The sequence below is a fragment of the Dermacentor andersoni genome, chromosome 4, assembly GCF_023375885.2.
Source record: "Dermacentor andersoni chromosome 4, qqDerAnde1_hic_scaffold, whole genome shotgun sequence".
Taxonomy (NCBI): Eukaryota; Metazoa; Arthropoda; class Arachnida; order Ixodida; family Ixodidae; genus Dermacentor; species Dermacentor andersoni.
In genome coordinates, this window is record NC_092817.1 from 178,377,194 (window position 1) to 178,399,030 (window position 21,837).

A 21,837-nucleotide genomic window follows, 5' to 3' on the forward strand; every position below is an offset into this window, starting at 1 on the left:
TGGTACAGACTTAACAGACAGACTATGCCGCCACCTCACCCGGGGCTTACCCGGAAGGAGGCAGTGTTATACAGGCAATTACAGACGGGGTCCCTGCTCACCCCGGTGCTAGCTAGGCACGTGTGTCCGAGCGTGTACGCGAGTGACGTGTGTACACTGTGCGCGAAGGAGAGAGCCACCGCTGCTCACATCTCTTGGGACTGTAGCATAAATCCGCGAGAAGCCAGCGAGAAGACAACGATCCCGCCGCAACTCGAGGCTGCCACGAGGCGCTATGACAAAGAGACACAATTCAAGGCCGTCCAGCTGGTCTCGGCAGCTCTAGAGAGGCAGCGACCGTGCGAATCCGAGGAGAAGGGGGGCAGCACCCCCAGGAAGGGGGTGGCGGCCATCTTGGACCCGCGGAAGTGCGAGCAACCAAGACCTCGAGGAGCACAATGCACGAGACTGACGTAGTGGCCGCGTCGCGGTAAAAGCTTGTCCTCCCTGCGTGGAGGCAGCCTAACCGACTCTGCCGGCATTTTCACTAAAGTTGTTCTCTCTCTCTCTCTCTCCACATGGCACGACATCCATTCGTCAAACATTATAGATTGGGCCTGTGGTCAAGTGTTTAGCAATTTTATTTGATGAGGACCTTACCCGAAACAACCATGGGATACCAATTTGTGCAAAGCCAAGAGGTGTCGCGGCAATGATGTGCAGTCAGCGCAGTCAACCTGAGTTACTACATATGAGGTATTAGCGGAATGTGTAATCGCATATGGTATAACATTATATTGTACATGTTCTCATCATACAAAAAAGCTATTAATCGCGTTTTTAAAAGAATTGTCGATAGCATAGCTAATGGAACTGGGCTAGAACCAGCAGACAGAGCAGAAAACGTTGTTTCTTGTGGTTGTTCTTGCTATTCATCATGGCATTCGAGTCGATCGTCAGAGTGTCCTTCCTGTACTTCCTGGTGCGCATTGCGTTTACGCCACTGATCGCTTGCGAGCCTTGTTCCTTCGATTGCATTTGACAGCTAGCTGCTGGGTACTTCGATGAATGATTAGGATCTGATGTTGCAGTGCAACGATTTTCTCTTGGACGTGTGCGATTTCTCTCGCATTTGTTGATTCGGTGAGAAGCATCAGTTCTGAACTTTTCGAAGATGATGGCGATGAGGTTGTGCTTTTTGGTGTGGTGTGGTACGACTGACATATAGTTATGCAATGTGTGTGCGATGTTTTTGGCCTTCATGGAAGCATTAGTTTTGATCTTTGATGATCTTTAGTTCGGCTAGATCTTGGTAGAATTTGTTCATACTTGTTTGCAACACCAGAGTAAAGAGTGCCGTAATTAATTTTGTATCCAACATGTTTCTAGTGATTTTGTTCCTGCTGTCAGACGCGTAAGTCCTGGGTGAAGACATGGTCAGGAGACATAGAAAGCTCCCTTTGCCTTACCCCATGGACATATTTCATACTTTGTTTTAATGTCCAACATAAGTTCAAATATCGGCCTTGTGCATGGAGAAATAATTGTGTGTGGTAAGTGCTGGTTGTACTTGTGGTGAGAAGGTGTTGTTTTGGTTGGCTGCGTGAGAATGGAGAAGTCATGATGACCAGCTCTGCCGCTTATGGTCAGGTATCATTTCGCCACAATAGTGGCCACATTTCATCTACAACAAACTATAAACATACCTATCGGCCTGCCTAGCGAACCTGCCATTGGCGCAGCAGGTCCGCTGGGGTTCCGGGTAGCTCCATGCCGCTTCAGAGAGGAGGAGATGGATGTTGAGTGAGAAAGCTTCCGCTGCTGGTCCGTGCATAACCGAGAACTCTATCACGAGTGGTGCCAGCGGCTGATCATTTGTGGGGATGGGGTCGTCTTGGTGAGTCAATCAAGGAACTTCTTGGAAGCTGTAGAATGGGGCCCCTGATATAGGGCGCACCCGGTGTGACAGGACTGGTGCACGTTGGGTTCGGTGAACCACAGTGCGCGCACACGTGGACTTCGAGGCTTGGCTATACGCCAGTTTATTGTACACTAGGTGGCGTAGGCGGGAAACCTCACCTCTGTAGTAACGCACGAGGAAAAGTACAGTCTTGCCAGTGAATATAACCACAGTCATTGAGGTTGGTCAGAGCATCAAGGCATCTAAGAGTTCTTGATCAGGTGCGGAAAACACATTGAGGAGTATTTCCATGGAAGTTACTGTGGGAATACCGCGAATAACTCATTTGGCTGCGCTGTCGTTTGCCGCAACTTATGCGATGACAAAAAATATTATTGACTGCCAAGGTGAATTTGTAGCGATGGGACGGATCCTCATGCCTAACTCTTCGTTTGGTGTGCTAGGAATAATGACTTTCTCTACTGGATCGTTTCGAGCAGTAAGGGTTCATACGCGATCAACGGTTGGATGCTGAAAAGCCATCTTGATGCCTTCAGCAACCTGTCGCTTGGTCCAGGTGGCAAGCTCGAGTTTCTTGCAGAGGCGGATGACGACTTTGAGGTCTTATCGGGCGGCAGTGAAAGTGAGTGTAGTCGGGGCACCAACGAGTGTCGGGTTGTAGGGGCGGGTAGCAAACACATCTCTAGAATTTGCGTGCTGGGGTCGCACCTAGAACGCCTATAGGATGAGTAGGATAAGCGAGCTAAACTGGATGGAAAGCTAGAAAAGGAACTCAAGAGCGAACAGAAGCAGATGAAGGAGGTAGAAGAAAAGCTAGCCAACGTAGAAATTAAGCTGAGAAGTGCCATTCCACAAAGCAATGGCAAACGTTTCGATGCGAGCACGGCGGACGGGGCTGGTAACGAAGCGATAGAAAGTAAGAAAGATGAAATCACCACGCCGGTAAGCAGTAGCGGAAACTTTAGTGATGGTTTTGAAGGGGCTGCTTTATACGTGCCGGCTGCGGAAAGTAATAATACAAAGGAGAAGGATGAAATAGAGAGGCAGGGTATCGCGGCCCACGGTTAAGCTTTCGGCGATGAGAAGGAGAAAAAGCGCGGAGTAGTTTTCGATACGGATTGAAACATGCGAAAAGTAGAACCGGTGATAACAGAGAGGGTAGGAGCAGGTGAACGATTGCAGATTAGCGCGCTTCCCGTAAAACCGATTAGGCAGGTGATATTGAAAGCCAAAGAATGCATATGGGACACAATGGAGAAGAGGCACCTAGTGGGATAATGAGCGGAGTGATAGATGTACTGGAAGGACGAGGGTCAGGGAACACGAAGCTAATAGCCAAAGGGGTCGGCAACCTGCCGAATGTTTCAGAGGGAGTAGAGATCGCAGTGTGCGCTGTGCCAGAGGTTTAAAGGTAGGGGTATGCAATTTAATGAGCAGTGTTTGCAGGAAACTGGGAAATTTGAAACGTAGCTAAAGCAATACATTTTACTGTCGTTGACATCAACAAGAAGTGCACCCAGCAGGCCACGAAGGTGCTTTTGTGCGTGAGAGCATATAATTTATACGAAGTGTAATAGCACCGGTTGCACGAAGATCCGGATCTGGGCTATAGCGATTTTAGGATAGCTCCAGGTGATCAGGAATGAGGATTAAGCATTGGATGTAGCGGCACACTACTAAATGGCGAAATCGGACTACAAAGAGTTAGGAAAAGACCCCTAAAGGATGAAACTAGAGAAGGTAAAAGTTGTTACATAAACATGCATGGTGGTCGCCAGCAGGAAAAAGGGTTGGAAATTCAAACGCAACCGAATAACGAAGCGATTAGTGCGTATAGCTTGACTGAAATGAATCTGCGAGATTGGCAGCAGCCTCCTGTTGATAATCTTTTTATGTGGAACGTGCAATAAAATTACGGGGTTAAGAAAAGGCGGATGAGTAAGCATGCTAAGTAGGCGAAGTCTAAAGTGGTAAAAGAGACATATAAGGATCATTTGTTAAATAGTGAGAAAATCATACATCAACCCGTTGGTAGCAACTGCTACAAAGGAAACCCATATGGGTTCCTCGAAAAAAAAGCCTCGCAGTTGAAGAAAAATTCGTTCTGGTCCGGGACACGAACCCAGGACCACCGCCTTTCTGGGGCAGCCGCTCTACTATCTGAGCTAACCAGGCGGCTAGCAGATGGTAGGGCGAAGTCGAATTTGTCGACAACTCGAAGCACAGGCGAGAGTTCTGACGTAATATTTCTGCGGAAACCCGCAAGATGCAGGGAAAGAATTTAATTACTTCTGTGCACCTTGGAGAGAAGTAATTTGGAGAAAAGTACTTCTCTCCAAATTCTAGAGAAGTATTTCTCTAGTACTTTTATAAGGGTCTGTTTACGCTCGAGTCGCCCATCGCCGCAAGCCGCACCGCACGCTTGCGGTTGCGCGAAAAATTGCACGTATCCACCATTTGTGCACAAATTACCGCTTACACTGTGTACACAGTGTATACCTCACGCATTGTAAACCAAAATTTGTGCACATGTGTTTGATACATGCAATCTTTCGCACGACCGCACGTGTGCGGTGCAGCTTGCGGCGATGGGCGGTTTGAGCGTAAATCGGCCCTAAGAAGGAGTGAAGTACTTCTCTTTACTTCTCTCCACCTTGGAGAGAAGTTAAGCTAGGCAGACGCTTATGGGATAATATTTTTGTACTAACTCATTGCATAGAGATTTCAGTAGCTCAGACAAGACCTTTATTGATAGCATTTCAAGATAATAGAAGAGCTTATGACAACGTCGACAGGGAATCGGTCCGAGATATTCTTAAGCACGAAAAGATAGAGCACAATTTCGTGGAGCTGCTGAGGGAGATAAATACAGAGAACCGAATCAAAATTGTATGGGAAGGCCTAAACTGTAATGAAGGGGTGGAAATTCAACAAGGAGAGAGGCAAGGATGTCCTGTGTCTCCAGAGGTGTTCTCGCTTTATGTTTAGGGAATAGAAAGACAGCTGGAAAACAGTCAATTATGATTTGCTCTAGCATACAAGGGTAATGAACAAATGGTGCAACAGGAGGTTCCAGCACTGATGTATGCGAACGACATAGTGCTACTAGCGCACAGTGCAAAAGACGTACAGGCACTGGCTAATATGTGTAGCGACGCAACGACAAATGTTGGCCTTAGTTTTAGCGCATAGAAATCTGGAATAATGATATATAATGAGGAGACGGCGAACTATGAGGTGTCGGTTAAACAGTAAGTCATACCAACAGTCAAGAAATATAAATACTTTGGCGCATACGTAAACATGGGAAAGACGTGCTCAAGTACCCATCAAGACAGCCTGAATATAAAAGGTAAGCGGAATGCAGCAATAATGAAACATAGGGTGCTTTGGGGCCACAATAAATATGAAGTTGTGCGTGGGGTCTGGAAAGAAGTAATAGTGCCAGCGCGAACGCTCGAAAATGTGCCTAATATCCTGTGCTTTTTGATGTGCCTATTCTCTGCCTAAAACAGGATATATTTTAGGTGTTTGTAATTACCTAAGTATCGGTGGGCCGGTTGGCTTTGGGAGTCCACGGCAAAACCACAAATTCTGCAGTGCAAGGGGGCATGGGTTGAGCCTAGTTTGATGTCATAAAGCGCAGAAGGAAATAAGTTTTGAAGAAAAACTTTAGAAGATCACTCAAAAGAAATGGGTGGCATAAGCGCACAAGCGTCTGTACCTAAAGAACGTGGAGATAGACTGAAGGAAGAGGTCAAGGAAGTTGGGAGCCGAAACGGATAAATTAAAAGGATAGATAGACAACCACGAGGAATCGGAAAGAAAGTGAGAGAAACAGAAACAGCGAATTGGATACGAAGAATGCAAGTGAAAAAGAGCAAGCAGATTTACAAGAATGAGAAAAAAGAAATTAGAAAGAAAAATTCGCATGATAACACAACGGGAAGCGCATATCTATTTGAAGCTTAGCTGCTTGTCTAAGGTCAAAACCGTACCACAGAAAACATTCACAATTAGATCAGGCATGTATAGACTGCAGAAAATATCCGAAGACCACTGAGCACATCCTAATGGAATACGAAGGGATTTATCCAGCGAGATCAATATGTACAGTGCACCTTCCAGTAACACTTGGATATAAAGTGGATGGAAGCATCAGCGAGTGAGCAGTTGAGATAAGCAAGATACTTTTATAGTATCGGTAAAAAAAGCAGGGAAGAGATCGATACGACCGGCTCGCATACAGGCATACAAAAGGACACAATGTGGATAAAGAAATCCTGAGCAAAAATAAGAAATAAAGGAAATGTATACAAAATGTGCTAGCATGAAAAACAAGTATAGAATACCTGAATAAATCTAGCAGTATGGGCGACTTTTTGTCATTGCCTCGCTTCAAAGGGGTTTCCAATAAGTCATCATCAAGATAATCATCATCTGCTCACGGTCATTGCGTTCTATGTGCCCATAGGTGTCTGCGACTGCCACACTACGCATGCTTACATAGTCACCTTACGTTTACTGCAATTCAAACTGCCCGTAAAGCTACGAGCCTTATTTCGTGTAACATTGTTGCGATGTCTAAAATGTTGCAATTGCATTCAGTGTGTCGATCTCATGCGGAAAATGTGACGACCTTATATATAAAAATTTCAGAGCCATTTTACTGTGTAAAGGTGGATCACCAGTGGAGCTTTAGATATGGGGATAAATATGTTGATAAAAATATGGTGATTCAAAATAAAAGACATACCCATAACGAATTTCGCTTTCTTTCACAATTGTTTGTTGTTTTATTAAATTACATACACAGTGCTTTTTTGATTTCATCCTTATTTTGTTTGCCTTTTTTCAGATTTATTATTTGGCCACCAAGTGAACTATCGCTTTATGATCACTCTGATATATGGCCAGGGGCTCTGTGGTGACACTGGAAAGACTCTTGGCCAGTGTGAGGTCTATACACGACCGGTGATGCGTCCTGGGTAGACTGATGTTTGTCTGGAATTGAATGCCAACAAATGGCAAGGGAAACGGCACGAAAAAATTTCCGTCTGGCTTTTCCACGTCTATGTTTAAATTACCCATTATAAGGATGGGAGTGCTGTCAGTAGCGGTGATCCAAGCAGAGGTGCATACGCTTGGCATTTGCGGTACGCTCCGTCCGTATTACTTGCCGCCAGCCGTTGCCGCGCACATTCCCGTATCTCTCCACGTTGACGTTATTCGTAGGCGCGTTGTTCTTCCACAGTCTTCCCCGCACGTGGCCTATGCGGGTGGAAGGGAACTGAGATAATGTTATGTGATTTACCCATAGAGCCCGCGAAGTCAAACCGCGGTCCACACTAACCAATATATATTCTGGTTTTCCTTTTTCTATTATAATTTTTTTTATCCTAGAACGTTTTGACACTTTTCGCGATTAAACGTAGCTACGGCATACGCGGCGATAGGCTTTTGCTTTAGGCTTTAGCATTTCTAGCTCTGGAGCGGTCGCCATATCGTTTACCTACGCAATTAAACCGGCAGAACCTAGCGTGTAACAGCTGATTTGTAATAAATGTAATGAAGTTTTCCAGAACACGTCACAGGCGCGAACATACACAACCTGGCGGGCGTGATACTCCAGGCTTAGTTGAGGACAGACTCCAGGCCGGCCCTGTTGCGTTGCGTTGGCGACGTGGCTTCGGGCCACTAATGTACTTCGCTGAGTGGGCACCTTCTCCGATAAATAATTTGTTCTCCCTGTCTGAAGCTGGAGCGGCGCAAGCCGTTTAGGCTAATGTCAGGACAAGTGGTTCCTAATAAGGCTTGAAACAATCGATGTGGACCATTTCACGGCTTGGCGACGGTGATCCAAGCTGGGAGAGGTTCGGTGACATAATTGGCCAGAGAAAGTTCCTTTAGAAACCGCACCGATGATTTTTCGAAACAAACTTCTATAGAAATCTGATGTTGTTGTAGAAGGCACCCATTACCCCACCATAGAGTCAAACGAAAACTGGTGGTACGGCAGTCCGTCGTCATCACTAAATATCTGCTGCGCCTGGTCTAGCGCCGTGAGGGTGCCAATGAGTTGCCGACATTCTTCTTTATATTGGGTGTGTTCTGAAATGCGTGTGTTTGACGATGAGTTGGCCTGGTAAGAAATAATGGTGTGAATTGGAGAAGAAGGTTCTCGGCTATAGAGTTAAAAGGGGGAATCATCATAATCGTATCCTAGTTTTGGCATATAGAATCGTGGAACGTATTTCTTAATTAGCATGTCATCCTGTGCCGAAATGTGAGCTTCGTTCGAAGAGTGTGCAGTAAAAACAAAGTTGAGTCCGATGGTCTTCCCACTACCCTCGAGCGAGGACAGCCGCGCTAAAGCGCGTTGAGCAGTGACTGCACCCCTTGCTCGCCTCCAATTTGTTAAGGAAGAAGCTGACTTTCGTCATCTTTGACTGGAAGATGAATCGCCTTCCAACTTTTTCTTTATTTTCTGTTAGTACAGTATACTTTCCTGCTGAGAAGCTGTGTGTATGCACCGGTCTGAGCAAAACGGGCAACGAACGTCTAGCTCACATTACATAATATATTGTGGCATCTAGCTGTTCGAGGAAATATCAAGAATTCTTTATTGCTAGGCCAATGTTGTGCGACCAATTTTCTTTCTTTGGCATATAACAGTTTTTGTGAAGCATCTCGAACTCAAGGGGGAGCCAGCGTTCTACAAGAACACGGACTGCCATATAGGCTTTGAAGACGTTTTGAATAAAGGCCCGTTCGCTCCAATTACTTCTGTCGGTCGGCGTTAATAAGAATACTAATTGCAGCACACACAATAAACGATTTACGTTTAAATACCTGCTAACCTTGTGATAGTGCGAGTTTACGCCTGAGTGTGGTACTGCTCTGCTCGGTGGGTTCCCGGAATGTTCTAGAGACGCACATTGCGCTCTGTCTGCCCCGGCGCATGTGGTTTTCAATAAACGGCCATCAAGGTTAGTGTGAATCCACACATGTGGAATGACCAGCGAATGTGGCGTCGAGTCCAATTCACTGTGCGGCGGTACTGCCAACCCCTATGAAAATTCTCGTAGATCTGGCGATTTCAGGCTTTGTTGGAAAATAATGAGATTTTCATAGCCGTAGAAAATTTGCGCTTCGATAGGGACGAAAAATATATTGCGATCACACGCACATGTTGGGATCTATCTTATTCGAAGCTTTAGTGAAATATTACGCCGCCAATCTAACTTGATCTTATAGACATCCAAATTATACTTACATCCAAATTATCAAGGTCAAATTACATCCAAATTATCAAGGTCAAGCGAGCCTCACTCGAGCTCAGACAGAAGAAAATTCTATTTATCCGGGGTCACAGATATTTTAACTCAGGCAAATTCTACTGGCAGGCACAGTTGAACTCTGCAATATGTTGGTCAGCCAGCTTCACTCGGACGCACTACAGTCCCAGGGACGCCATGATTGCATCACAGTCCATCGCAGACTGCGTGAGCCTGAGTAAGTTGTGAATGAGTAGGTTTGCTGACCGAACGTAATTATGTGCAACTACTATCAACTTGAGTCATTTCTGAGGCGCGTTTCATTGAGTGTGTAAAAGATCTTGAAAGTCTTCATCACTTATAATTTGACGTCAACCCGTAGAAGCTCTGTTAATAAGGTGAAACTTCTACAAGGTTTGGTGGCTGTAGAAGCATCAGTGTCGCTAATTGCTCTCCTGAATAGTTCATTTGAGTGCAGATACTTGGGTACTGTACATTCATTCAAAAAAAATCACCTGTATTTTTCGTAAAGACAATCATAACTACGCACTTTACAAAGTGATTTAGAATGTCATAGTAATCAGATGCACACTCGATGCCGATTTTTTGCAGGCTGCAGATGCCATGGGGTGAAGGAGGCATCTTCTTTGGCTCGCAGCCGATCACGCACCAGTCCGGCATGCTGTACTTTATGCTAGCTTTGCTGGATGGTGCTAGTTGCACTCTTTCGTCGGCCAATCTCACACCTGCGGAAATACTGGACTCTGTGGATAAGTACAAGGTAAGGAATTTTTCGAAGTCCGGATTTTGTGAACGCAAGCTTACAACATCGGGCACATCGCTCCTTGGCACATATTGATGTTTTCACAATATAACATCGTGAAAACATGAGACCATCCAGAGAACCAATGCGCCTCTGCTGCCTTCTTCTCGCCCCTTAAATTCGCACATCTCAAGTATTAACGTGGCTATCGTTAAATTGGTATATTTTCTCTTGTTTTCGTTATTGCGGAAACGGCAGAAAATATGAAGATTCCACGCGGTGTGAACATCAATGTAAACGATGCTTTTGATGAGCTGAAAAACGCAACAACCCTTCGCCTTTACCCGTTACTATTACTCTTTCGGGTAACTGTGCCTGAACATGACACCTGGCAGTATTTGGTATCTGGGTACATGCAAAAACACCTCCCTTCACTCTACATCGAGGATCCCTTCCGTGTGAGGAACTCTGGTGAAGTCATCCAGTTCCTGGCGACAGGAGCTCCTTGCCCCATGTCCGTGTTTAGCATTCCCGTAGCGGATTTATTCTACTCTCTAGAGCATGAATCTCTAGAGCATGACACTTCCCGTCCAGTGGGAAGTGGTACATTGGCTAAACAAGAAGGTATTTGAATAACCGATTAATTGAGCACAGAGCTTCTTTGGAAGGCAGCCGTCATCTAATCTGAGCCTACATTGCAAAGAATGTAAGTGCAACCCGTTGCTACGAGATAGGAAAGAGCTGTGAAGACACAAAGATAGGACAGCGATTGAGATTGTGGAAACTTTCTTTATTCCTAAATCCGCTGACATGTGCGTGGCTAGGCCATCAGTGCGTCTGCACAAATTAGAAATTGATTCTTTCACTGCTAATCTTTAGGCTAATACATGTGTTTCTGCCAGTGTATATAGTTTGCGTGTTTTTCAAAATAAACTATTGTTGCTAGTCTGCGCTTGTCTGTGCTCTCGCCGCTGTTCGTTTGCGCCATTCCCCCTTCAGTGAGTGGTAGAAACGTGTCGGGGCATTGTGAAATGAAACGTTCTTGTGCATAGAGTAGCGGCGGTTTACACTCGAAGAGACTTCGGGCAACGACGATGACACGCAGTATAACGGAATGGCTCTCTAGGAAAGCTTTGCTTTAGAGCAATACAGATCCAAGTCACATGTTATCAGCTATGTCAAACGATGCTTTCGTGCAGCAGTTAATTTAATGCTACACGACTGATCATCTTCTGCAATGCTTATAACACTAGCATCAGCGTTCTTTATTTGTGCAATATCTGTCATCTCCAGTTCACTCTGCGACAAACGAACTAACTAAGTCAAATATGGCCAAATGATCCAAAAGAAAGCTTCGTTAGAATAACGTCATTGTGCGCTTGAAGGCAGTTGTTTTAATGAGCAAATTCAGGTACGATTTTGGAGGATTCAGAGTTAAGTCCAAGGGTGAGGATGAGAGGCCCCCAGCCCGCATGCGTGTTCTAATGGAGTCGCTTGCAGGTGCGATGGTAAGCCAAGAAGGCTAGTGGCTTGATGTGCGCTGTTGTGCATGGTGATCCCTCGGAACAAACAAGGCTTCACCGGCAAGCGTGCAGCTGTCTCGCGTGCTGTTCACTATTCGTAGTTTACTCAAAGTGAATAAATCAGCGTCACCTTAGTCTTACGAACAAGAAGTCATGCATATCTTCGGCTTTTAGACAGAACAGAACTGACAGGCGAGGCGAATGCCAGCCCGGAATACAATTGGACCGAGGGCCGTCGGTGACGCGTATACAATGACACCTCACTTCAATACAACTCCACGCTCCAACTACCGCGAAGGCCAGTTTCCCAATCTCCATATATTGACCGTCACGAAAAGGACACTAATTGATGAAAGGGCCATTGTCAAGGACTCCCACGAAACGGCGTCACTTCCGGTTCACAGTTTGCCACGTGGTTGTCTCGTATTGTGCAACATTGGAGAACAAGGAGCCGTCAAAGGAGTGGGAGTGCGGCACAAGGTCGGACGTTGGGGCGGGGATATAATCTAAACTGTTCTGCATTTGGGATCGGCCAGTGAATTTCCTCGACGAGATTGAAGTGAACGGCATAAGGAGCAGATCTGTACTGCTGTGAGGAGAGATGCTAGGAAATGCAAGGACTTTAGCATGTAGCGTGCTCGGAGAGCTGGAGCTGTGTTTGTAAAACACAGTCATGTACATTTGAATATAAAACTTTTTTCTCATCCCTTAAACATCCCAGGGGACCTTTCTATCTCCTGGCGCCTGTAAAGGCACAATCCGTGGGACCTTCGTGGACGTGCAGGCCTCCGAATTCAAAACAGCGGCGTCTTTTCCCGCGCCTGATGCTATAGGTTACGATCTCCCCTCAACACTACCAGAATTTGGGCTTGTGGAGGGGAACCTGCGTCTCCTTTACAAGTGCACCTACTGTTGTGTGTTGTTACCAGTGAGGCTAGGTTGTGCTAGAGCATGGCGGACGCATATGAAACCCGCACAAGCTGTGTTGTAGTTCACCAGCTGCGGTTGCCATGTCGAAGACGAGCGAAGTAGGAAGGTGGCCTCATGCTTGCGCTCCTCTTGCGCACTTACTATTGTAATGCACGTTATCATATTTTCGCAATCGCGGCAGAGCTCAAATGGGGAAGCCAGCGACAGCAAAAGACGTGTTCTTTAGGCAAAGACGTGATCTCGCCGATATCGATGGTACTGCTACCGCCAGTGTTGTGGCAAGTGCTCGTGGTCATTGAGTTAAAACTGTTCATGTTTGCAAGTCGACATTTACACTGCGTTTTTAATTAATAAGTGCATATTTCCAACAATTTACACGGTCAATAAAGTTACAAACATAACTTCGTGTGTGTACCGAACACAGTGCTATTACTATCAATGCCTCGGATTTCCTGCGATACTGTGACTTTTTTTCTAGTGCGTCGCCAGCCTTCGTATTCTTTAAGCTTCTTTAGATTACTGCTCTTTTCAAAAAGGATCAGGCACGCAGTATGTTAGCAAAGCTATGCCAACTCGAAAAAAATCCTCCCCATTCCTACGCCCTGATTCATCCTAATTATTTTGATCTCTGTGCAGGCGACGACGGCCTTATTCTTCCCATCTCAGATCAAAGCTATCGTGAGTGAGATGCGACGTACTGGAAGGAGGCTGCCCAGCATGCGAGCAATCGTCGTAGGTGGCAGTGTGCTTTCGGCTTCCACAGCCGAAGCAACGCGTGAATCATTCAGTGGTCTCAAGCTCCTGCTCAACATGTATGGAATGACAGAGTCGTGCGGCATTGTCGCAGGTCAACCGAAGACGTGTGCTGTCCAAACCAATGCTGATGTCGGCGTTCCAGCAACCGGGGTTCGAATAAAGGTAGGCTAGTCTGGAAACTCGTGGTGCAAAAAGAACAATCAGAATGTTTTTTTTTATTATTATTGTGCCGTACTGAGCGTCTGTAGAGGGTCAGAACTAGCGTAGGCATATTGTTAAAAGATTAAAGTGATGTGTCAGTATATAAACACGGGTTTGGCGCGAGTGTATGGGTTCCATTACCTTTTTGCGGATTGCGTGTAGAAGTTTTTACAAATGCCTTAATTGTGTGTGAGTGTGGTGCTTTTTTAAACGCTGATGTTTTATTTTCTAAGCTTTATGTGCACTTTTCGATTTCTAGAAAATATAAAGTTCCATTAGGCAAAATGGTAAGTCATTGTAATGAAGTGTAAAGTCTTTATTACTTCAGGCAATTGGGTAATTTACTGCTGACACTATTCCTCTTTCCCTTCTCCTGCTTCCCCCTCTGAAACCTCTTGAGCCCGCCAGTCCCACGCGTTTTGCCGGCCTTGTTCAGCTCGTGCCCGGCGCTCGGCGACGACAACGGGGTCGGTCGACTCGCGCTCGCTCTGCCACTGTTTGCGTCACTGCTCCACCATTCTCGCTGGGTACTCGGACCCTCGATCACGAGACAAACCCGGCACGTCCATAGCGCATGCGGAACCCGTAGCAACTGCCAGAGGAGGCCGACCCAGCTGGCCTCCACATACCGTCCTGCTCCGCGACGCTTCGCCTCCTTTCTCATTTCCATGTTCGCCCAACGCCACCTAGGTATTCCTCTAGATGACGTTCCCTTGCGGCGCGCTAGGCGCGCTCCTCCGTAGACTCCCCAAGCGCGATACTCTTCTCCACCTGCAGGTGCCTTCCTCTGGTGTTCGTTTCTCTCGCAGTAACACACATAATGTTTATCGATTTCACAGGCGGGGTATGTACGCAAGCACGTAAAAGGGAGGTCTAAACGTCTCCTTCGCCATACCAAAACGTAGCAGTCACGCACGTACCTCAGGCGACTATCTTCCGCTAGAACCCGCGAACGCTCCTCAACATAGATTTGCTGAAGATTTGTCCCCTTTAAAGACGACTCCGATGAGCGTGGTCTGTAGCATCGCAGCGGCCACCTGTTAGAGAAGCACGTGTACGCTTTTGCATGATGAGCGAGCGCTTTTTCGTTTGGCAAAGGCGCAAACTCAGCATGATCTCTTGAACTCTTCAGTGTACCGAAGCGGTAGGCCCGTATGCTGCCGGCCGTCCAAGCTAGCGCACGAGGCACTCTGGTCTAGCGGCTCCGTCGTAAACTAGGACGTGTTATGTCAATGCCCACCCACACCAAAGCGACAGTGCATTTGCGCACTTGGACGCGCTTATCAGACCGGACTCTATTTTACCTGAGCTCTAGCATCGCGGCATGCGCCATCTCTCCAAATGTGCGCGCCGGTGAGCGCGCAGCAAGGCGCCCTAACGATCTCGCACACTGCTCATCATCAGACGCAGGCCGCGGCAATTAGGCGAAATGTCGCTGTTTGTCGCCACATCACACAGCGACAGTAACACAGAGGCTCATACCCTACCCTGTTTTCGATTACTTACTCTCGTTTTTATCAAATCCTCAGTGGCTGACTTTTTCTACGTATTATAGAGATTACGAAGTATTATTTGATACCATTGTCAGGTTCATGCAACGTCTACAAGTCCCCTAGAAGTCCCCTACAAGTCCCCCGTTTCTTTCCTAAAGTTGTTGCAGGATACTCCGATACTCGAAATCAGTCCAAGTCGGCTAAGAAGACGTTGCTTTATAAAATAACTGGTGTTCGGGTATCACCAGCGCGGTCGCCCACTGGCGATGTCGTTGTGCTGCTCCGCTCGAAGTCGCGCGTTTGATCCTTACCGCCGGGGGTGTATTTGGATAGGTGCGAAAAGCCAAAACGCAGGTGCACTTAGACTTTGGTTGGAGTTTCCGTTTTTTTGCACCACAATTCCATTATATTGTTTTGACACAAAAACACATAAAAACAAAAAAGGAGAAAACTGTTATGGAAGGCAGGAAAGAACCTGCGAGTTGAAACGCAGCTTGAGTGGCCCAACCTCCCAGCGAAATAAGGCGACATAGTGTGAGCATTCGAAAATGTAATAGAAGGTTATGAAATATAATACATGTTACGTTACATACAAAGAGGCACAGATTAGAAATACGCCAACAGGAAAAACAGGTCAAATGTTTAAAACAGCAATAAATGCGTAAATACACGTCAACATAAAGTTTATCCAGTGAAAGCAAGCTAAAAGAAATACAAAACATAGCATTGTAAATTGTCTTCTATTACTTTTTACAGAGGGGGGGGGGGGGAATGCATTGCTAACGATGCTACTGTGAAGAAGAAGACGCGCCTCGCGGTACAGACACATCGCCAACGCGCGGCTCGGCTCCGCTCGCGCTGTTGATTACTGTCGCCTTTTTTGGACAGTGCTTCGGGCTGTCTCGCCGTTCCCGGTGGCTGCGTTTTTGCCTTAGGAGCCGCCAATAAACCTCTTCTCAATTGGTGGAGGTGCTGGGACTCAAACCCCGTCGCTTGTAACCCTGGAGCTGCGATCAAGAACGCTATCGCCCGCCATGACCGACAGCTCATCCCAAACGGCGCCGACGCCACAGTCCGTCACTTGCACCGGCGTTGCACGACAACGCGACCCCAAGATCTTCAGCGGTGCAGACGACGAAGACGTAGAAGACTGGTTGGCGTCATATGAACGGGTGAGCGCGCACAACAAGTGGGATGATCCAGCGAAGTTAACCCACGTCATCTTTTATCTGGCTGGTGTTGCCCAACTCTGGTTTCACAACCACGAAAGTGACTTACCCACATGGTCAATCTTCTAGACAACCTTTACAGAAGTGTTCGGCCGACCCGCTGTTCGCAAACTGCGCGCTGAACAACGCTTGCGCGCCCGAGCACAGCAGACGGCAGAAACATTCACGAGCTACACTGAAGACGTCGTGGACCAGTGTAAACGAGTCAACGCGGCAATGCCCGAAGCTGAGCGAATTCACCATATACTGAAGGGCATCGATGACGGCGCTTTCCAGATGCTTCTAGCCAGGAATCCGCGCACTGTGTCCGAAGTCGTCAGCCTATGCCAAAGTTATGATGAGTTACGGAAGCAACGCGCTTCGACTCGGCGTGCTCTGGGCAGCGACGACTTGGTGGCAAGCCTTGACAGCATGCACGACCCATGCTCATTACTTCAACGGGTCAAGGACTTCGTGCGTGAGGAAGTTGCCCGCCAACTTTCTTTAGTCCCCTTCACTCAGGAGCCCACCTCCCGTCTTCCAAACACGCTCCGCACTCTCATCTCCGAAGAGGTCGCTCAAGTTGTCCCTTCCGCACACCATCAGCCGCCTGCAGCCACGAATCTCAACTCTGCTCTGGCAGTGCAGCCTGTCGCGACTCCTCCCACCTATGCGCAGCCAGTCCTGCCTGTGGCCGCGCCTCTTACGTACGCGCAGGCAGTACGCAGACCTCCGCCTGCGTCTTTCGCGACCCATTCCCAACCGGTGCCACCGGAAGCCCATGCTGCATCTTAGACCGCACCGAGAATTAATCCTTGGAGGACGCCTGATAATCGTCCCATCTGCAATTCTTGCTGCACTCCTGGACACGTCGCCCGATATTGCCGACGTCGGCCTCAAGCGTTCGACGACGCCTCTCGACCCTTCCAGTACGGCAGCCAGCCCTTTCGCCAATACGCCACTCCTTCCCCCCAACCATATGCTCGTGCTGACCTTCCAGAATTTCCTTCGCGTCGCTCGCCATCCCCTCGCCGACGCTCGCTCTCCCCAATGCGTCGGCGACCCGCACCACCTGACCAGGAAAACTGAACGTCGCAGTTCACGAGGGAAGAACTGCGCCCCATTCGAACTGTCTAAGTCCTCGCGCCTTTCCTGCTAACGTGGTCGAAATTAGTGTAGAAGGTGTTCCTGCATTCGCTCTTGTGGATACCGGCGCAGCCGTTTCTGTGATAGCCGCCAAACTGTGCCGTTCGCTGCGCACGGTGACCACGCCGCTTTCTGGACTGTCGCTTCGTACGGCAAGCGCTCAGCACGTCACTCCGCACGCAGCCTGTACTGTACGTGTGCTTATTCACGGCATTGTTTACATAGTCGAGTGCATTGTTCTTCCCACCTGCTGGCATGACGTAATCCTCGGGTGGGACTGCTTATCCCGTCATAAAGCCGTGATCGACTGCGCACGCGCCGAAGTTGAATTTTCCCCTTGTGACGCACCCTTGCACGACGATTGTGACCGCCCTTCTAAACTTACCGTGCGCGAGGACACAGATATTCCACCTGGCTCCTTCGCTCTCGTACCCGTCTCTTGCGATGCCATCACTGAAGCAACGGTCCTCTTCACACCTTCCGACGTCTTCATGAGCCGTAAATCTCTCCGACTACCCTTCGCAACACTTGACATGGCTGGCGGCTGTAGCAATATATACTTTTGCAATCCCCTCTGTGCGCCTATTACATTGCTCGTTGGTGAATGCCTTGGCATCGTGGAACTCCTCGACTCTTCGTCTTTGGTTGACGTCCCCGGAGACTCTTTTGATGTTGACTCCGGCCAGTCGTCTTCGATTTCCGCGCTTGAAGAGACGTCCAAGGATGCATTCTCGAGTGCCATCGCCGATACCCTCACACCTGCCGAACGCGCCGACCTTCTTGATCTCCTGCACCACTTTAGAAGTTCATTCGACGTTTCACAACCTCACTTGGGCGGCACGTCGGAAGTGCAGCACTACATTGACACCGGTTCACATCAGCCGTTACGTCAACGACCCTACCGCGTCTTGGCCGAAGAGCGTCGTGTCATTACCACCCAAGTCGAAGATATGCTGCGCCGTGACGTTATTAAACCTTCGCACAGTCCCTGGGCATCGCCTGTCGTTCTCGTTCGCAAGAAGGACTGGTCTATTCGCTTTTGCGTCGACTACCGTCGGCTAAATAAGGTAACGCGCAAAGACGTCTATCCTTTGCCGCGCATCGACGACGCCCTCGACAGTCTTCAGGGAGCAGAATTCTTCTCGTCTCTTGACTTGCGTTCGGGGTAGTGGCAGGTACCGATGGCTGCAGCCGATCGCCAGAAAACCGCATTCATTACGCCTGACGTAATGCCGTTCGGGCTTTGTAAAGCCCCTGCCACCTTTGAACGACTCATGGACAACACGCTGCGTGGCCTCAAGTGGTCCATATGTCTGTGTTACCTCGACGATGTCGTGGTTTTCTCGCCTGATTTTCCGACTCACCTGCTCCGCCTCAGACTTGTTTTGACCTGTCTAACGAACGCTGGCCTCCAACTCAACCTCAAGAAGTGCCGCTTCGCCGCGCGAGAGCTCACCATTTTAGGCCACGTTGTGTCCAAGCACGGCGTTCTACCCGATCCTGCAAAACTTCGAGCAGTCGCTGAGTTTCCGAAGCCTCAGACCATCAAATAACTTCGAAGCTTTGTGGGCCTATGCTCATATTTCCGGCGCTTTGTTCGGAATTTCGCATCGATCATAGCGCCATTGACTCAGCATCTGCGCGGTGACACCACCCTCTCCTCCTGGTCCCCTGCATGTGACTCCGCCTTCGCTACGCTGCGCCGTCTTCTCACCTCCCCAGCTATTCTTCGCCATTTCGACCCGTCAGCTGCAACTGAGGTGCACACGGATGCCAGCGGGGTCGGTCTCGGCGCCGTCCTCGCCCAACGAAAGCCAGGCTACCCCGAATACGTAGTCGCCTATGCGAGTCGCACGCTGACGAAGCCAGAGGCCAATTACAGTGTGACGGAATAAGAGTGCTTGGCCTTAGTATGGGCACTTGGCAAGTTCCGACCATACCTGTACGGGTGCACATTCGACTTGGTCACAGATCACCACGCGCTCTGTTGGCTTGCCAACTTGAAAGATCCCACTGGCCGCCTAGCCCGTTGGGCATTACGCATCCAGGAGTATGATATTCGCGTCGTATACCGCAGTGGGCGAACACACTCCGACGCCGACGCCCTGTCTCGTTCACCTTTACCTCCAGACTCGGCCTGCGGAACAACTTCCGCACACTCCATCTCATCTCTCGACTTGGACTCCTTTGCCACCGCACAACGTCGTGACCCGTGGATCGCTTCTCTTTTCGACTATCTTTCTGGATCATCGACCATCCCTGTATCCCGAAGCCTCCGACGCCAAGCAGTTCATTTTGCCATTCGTGACCAGCTGCTCCACCGACGCAATTACTCTCCTGAAGGCCGTCGGTGGCTTCTGGTGATTCCCCGCAGCTTAAGGTCACAAATATGTGCCGCTTTCCACAACGATCCACAGTGTGGCCACGCCGGAGTCTTCAAGACTTACGAACGAATTCGCCGCCTCTACTACTGGTGCACATGATGCACATACTAATGATGCACATGCCATGATATTCACGTCATTACCTATTAATTGTGTTCGTCATAGGCTCTTGTCATACTATGCCAATTTTGGTGCATACGAAGTTAACGAAATTTACATGACAGCACCAAGACGTAGGCGGGTAGATATATGCTGTCCAAGTGGCAAATCTTCGCCAAGAAATGCTTCGCATTTTAAACAGACTTTTAGAGCACTAGCAAGTACACAGAACATGGCATAAAGTGGCAGTAACAGCAGCCGTAGATATAACAGTCACGCGTACGTCACCGCCTTGTACGTTCGCTTGAGCAGGCACAACGACCACTTGAACGCAAAGTTCGATACCGAGCCAACATTGACTGCATGCGTTGTTTAAATTGCGCACACGTTAAATTACAACACTTATTGCGCACTGAATGCGTACTCCCTAATTAGGTTTTAGGTTTACATACCTTACGTCAACCAACGTGTATTGGGCGATCGTTTATACGCTATCGTCAGGGCGCCTACAGTACCGGTTATGTCCGTCGCAGATGTCTTCGCGCACGCTCGGTGGTGCGTCGTCGCAACCTGAGCGTGATCCGTCATCGCTCGTGTCCGGCGTCACAGGCGGCTCGGCTGACATAACCAAGGTTCAATCGCTCGAGAGGTGTCGCGCTCAGGCAGAGATGGACTCGTGCCGGCTGGCGCTCCTGGTGTGCACCGGCCCCTAAAGTCTATAAACTGCACGTTGGGTGGCTGCAGCCAGCTTCGCTCATCCACGTTCAGTGGCGTGAACGCTGACATATCTCGGCGGGTCGGTCCGGGCGAGCGTTGATTCCGGAGCCGGTGGCCAGCTGCTCGCCGAGCCTGGTATTCGGGAAGGGCGTCGCTGGATCACCATGGCATTGGGGAAGGAAAACGGCCGTCTTCCCAGAGCCACGGTACTGGCAATACGGCAGTTTTCTGGTCGTCTTCTACCGGAATGCTACGTCCAGGCCACCACGCACTTGCATGCACAAGCCCCGTCTCCAAAATGCGTCTTTGCGCGCACCTTTCACTGCTTCCCTTTTCTTCCTCATGTTTTTCTCTTCCTTTTTCTTTGCTTCCACTTGTCACTCCTGACAATGGCCCCCTTATTAAGCACTTTTATGTCGCGTTGTCAGCGACCTTCAAGTGACTTTCAGCCAAAAGCCAGAGCCGTTGTCCGGGCACTCAAACGAGAGCATCCAGGTATTCAAACAAGCACATCCGGACAAGTTGCGAGAAGAAAACGAGAACTGAGGAACTACAGGACGGCATTACATAGCCTAGTTACTACCAAAAAAAGTTACAAAAAATATTGCTTCTGATTTCTTTCTAATGGTCGTTCACAATAGCGCTCAAGCTGTAAGTTCTATGTCGCTGACCTTTTATTTGTAATTTCCAAAAGCGAGGTTCGAAAGGCAGATACAAGGCATTACAAAATTCTATTCTCGAAATGGAATTTTCCGTGGATCTACTGCGCTCGCCGAGCCGCCGTGTGGCGTTGCTCCGGAAGTGCCTGATGCGTGGCTTTGCCTTCATGGAGGAAAGAAAAATTAGGAAAGAGCATTACGTCTCGCAGCTAGCCTTGGTATGCGAACGCTCCGTTAAGCCCACTCTTTGCTCAGTAGCGCTCCAACTAGTGACCCCTTGCATAGAGATTAAGGAGCAAGAATCGAGATTAGTTGACATGTTTGGTCGCGCCTCCTTCAGGCGCTTTTCGTTCTCTGGCTGCGCAGTGCGGTCGGTCTCCGTGCGTCGTCCCTTTCCTGTCTTGCCGACTTCAGCCGGTTTTCTTTTTTTAGCTGGGCAGCATCCATACGAACCAGTGCACATTATTGAGTGTGCTGCTGGGAACATGCACTACACCCATTTGAAGATCACACCTACTCTCGATTACGGGAGCGCCAGTGTTTTCCGTGTTATCGGTCCACGAAAACTTCAATTACCCTTGTTCATCTCTTCGGTGTACACGTATAATACAATTCACTACACCAATGCACAGTTAACTTCAGTTCACCAGGCTCCATGCGCAGATCACTGTACTTCACCACACCAACGCACGTGTCACGTAAGTTCCCGTTCAGTATGAAAAATACGTCAATGTCAACAACAGTACCATTCACAAGGTATGGTTGTGCTCAGCGCGTGACA

At 48.5% G+C, this 21,837-nt stretch overlaps 1 protein-coding gene across 1 annotated transcript in view; it reads left to right on the plus strand.

Annotated features, from left to right (window-relative positions):
- The window catches only part of LOC129384962 (uncharacterized), a 113,972-nt gene that overhangs the window by 66,567 nt on the left and 25,568 nt on the right, over positions 1-21,837 (plus strand). The window contains exons 6-7 of the mRNA XM_055070693.2: positions 9,790-9,958; positions 13,030-13,311. Coding sequence (XP_054926668.2) covers positions 9,790-9,958; positions 13,030-13,311 — 451 coding nt within the window. The remainder of the gene's footprint in view (positions 1-9,789; positions 9,959-13,029; positions 13,312-21,837) is intronic.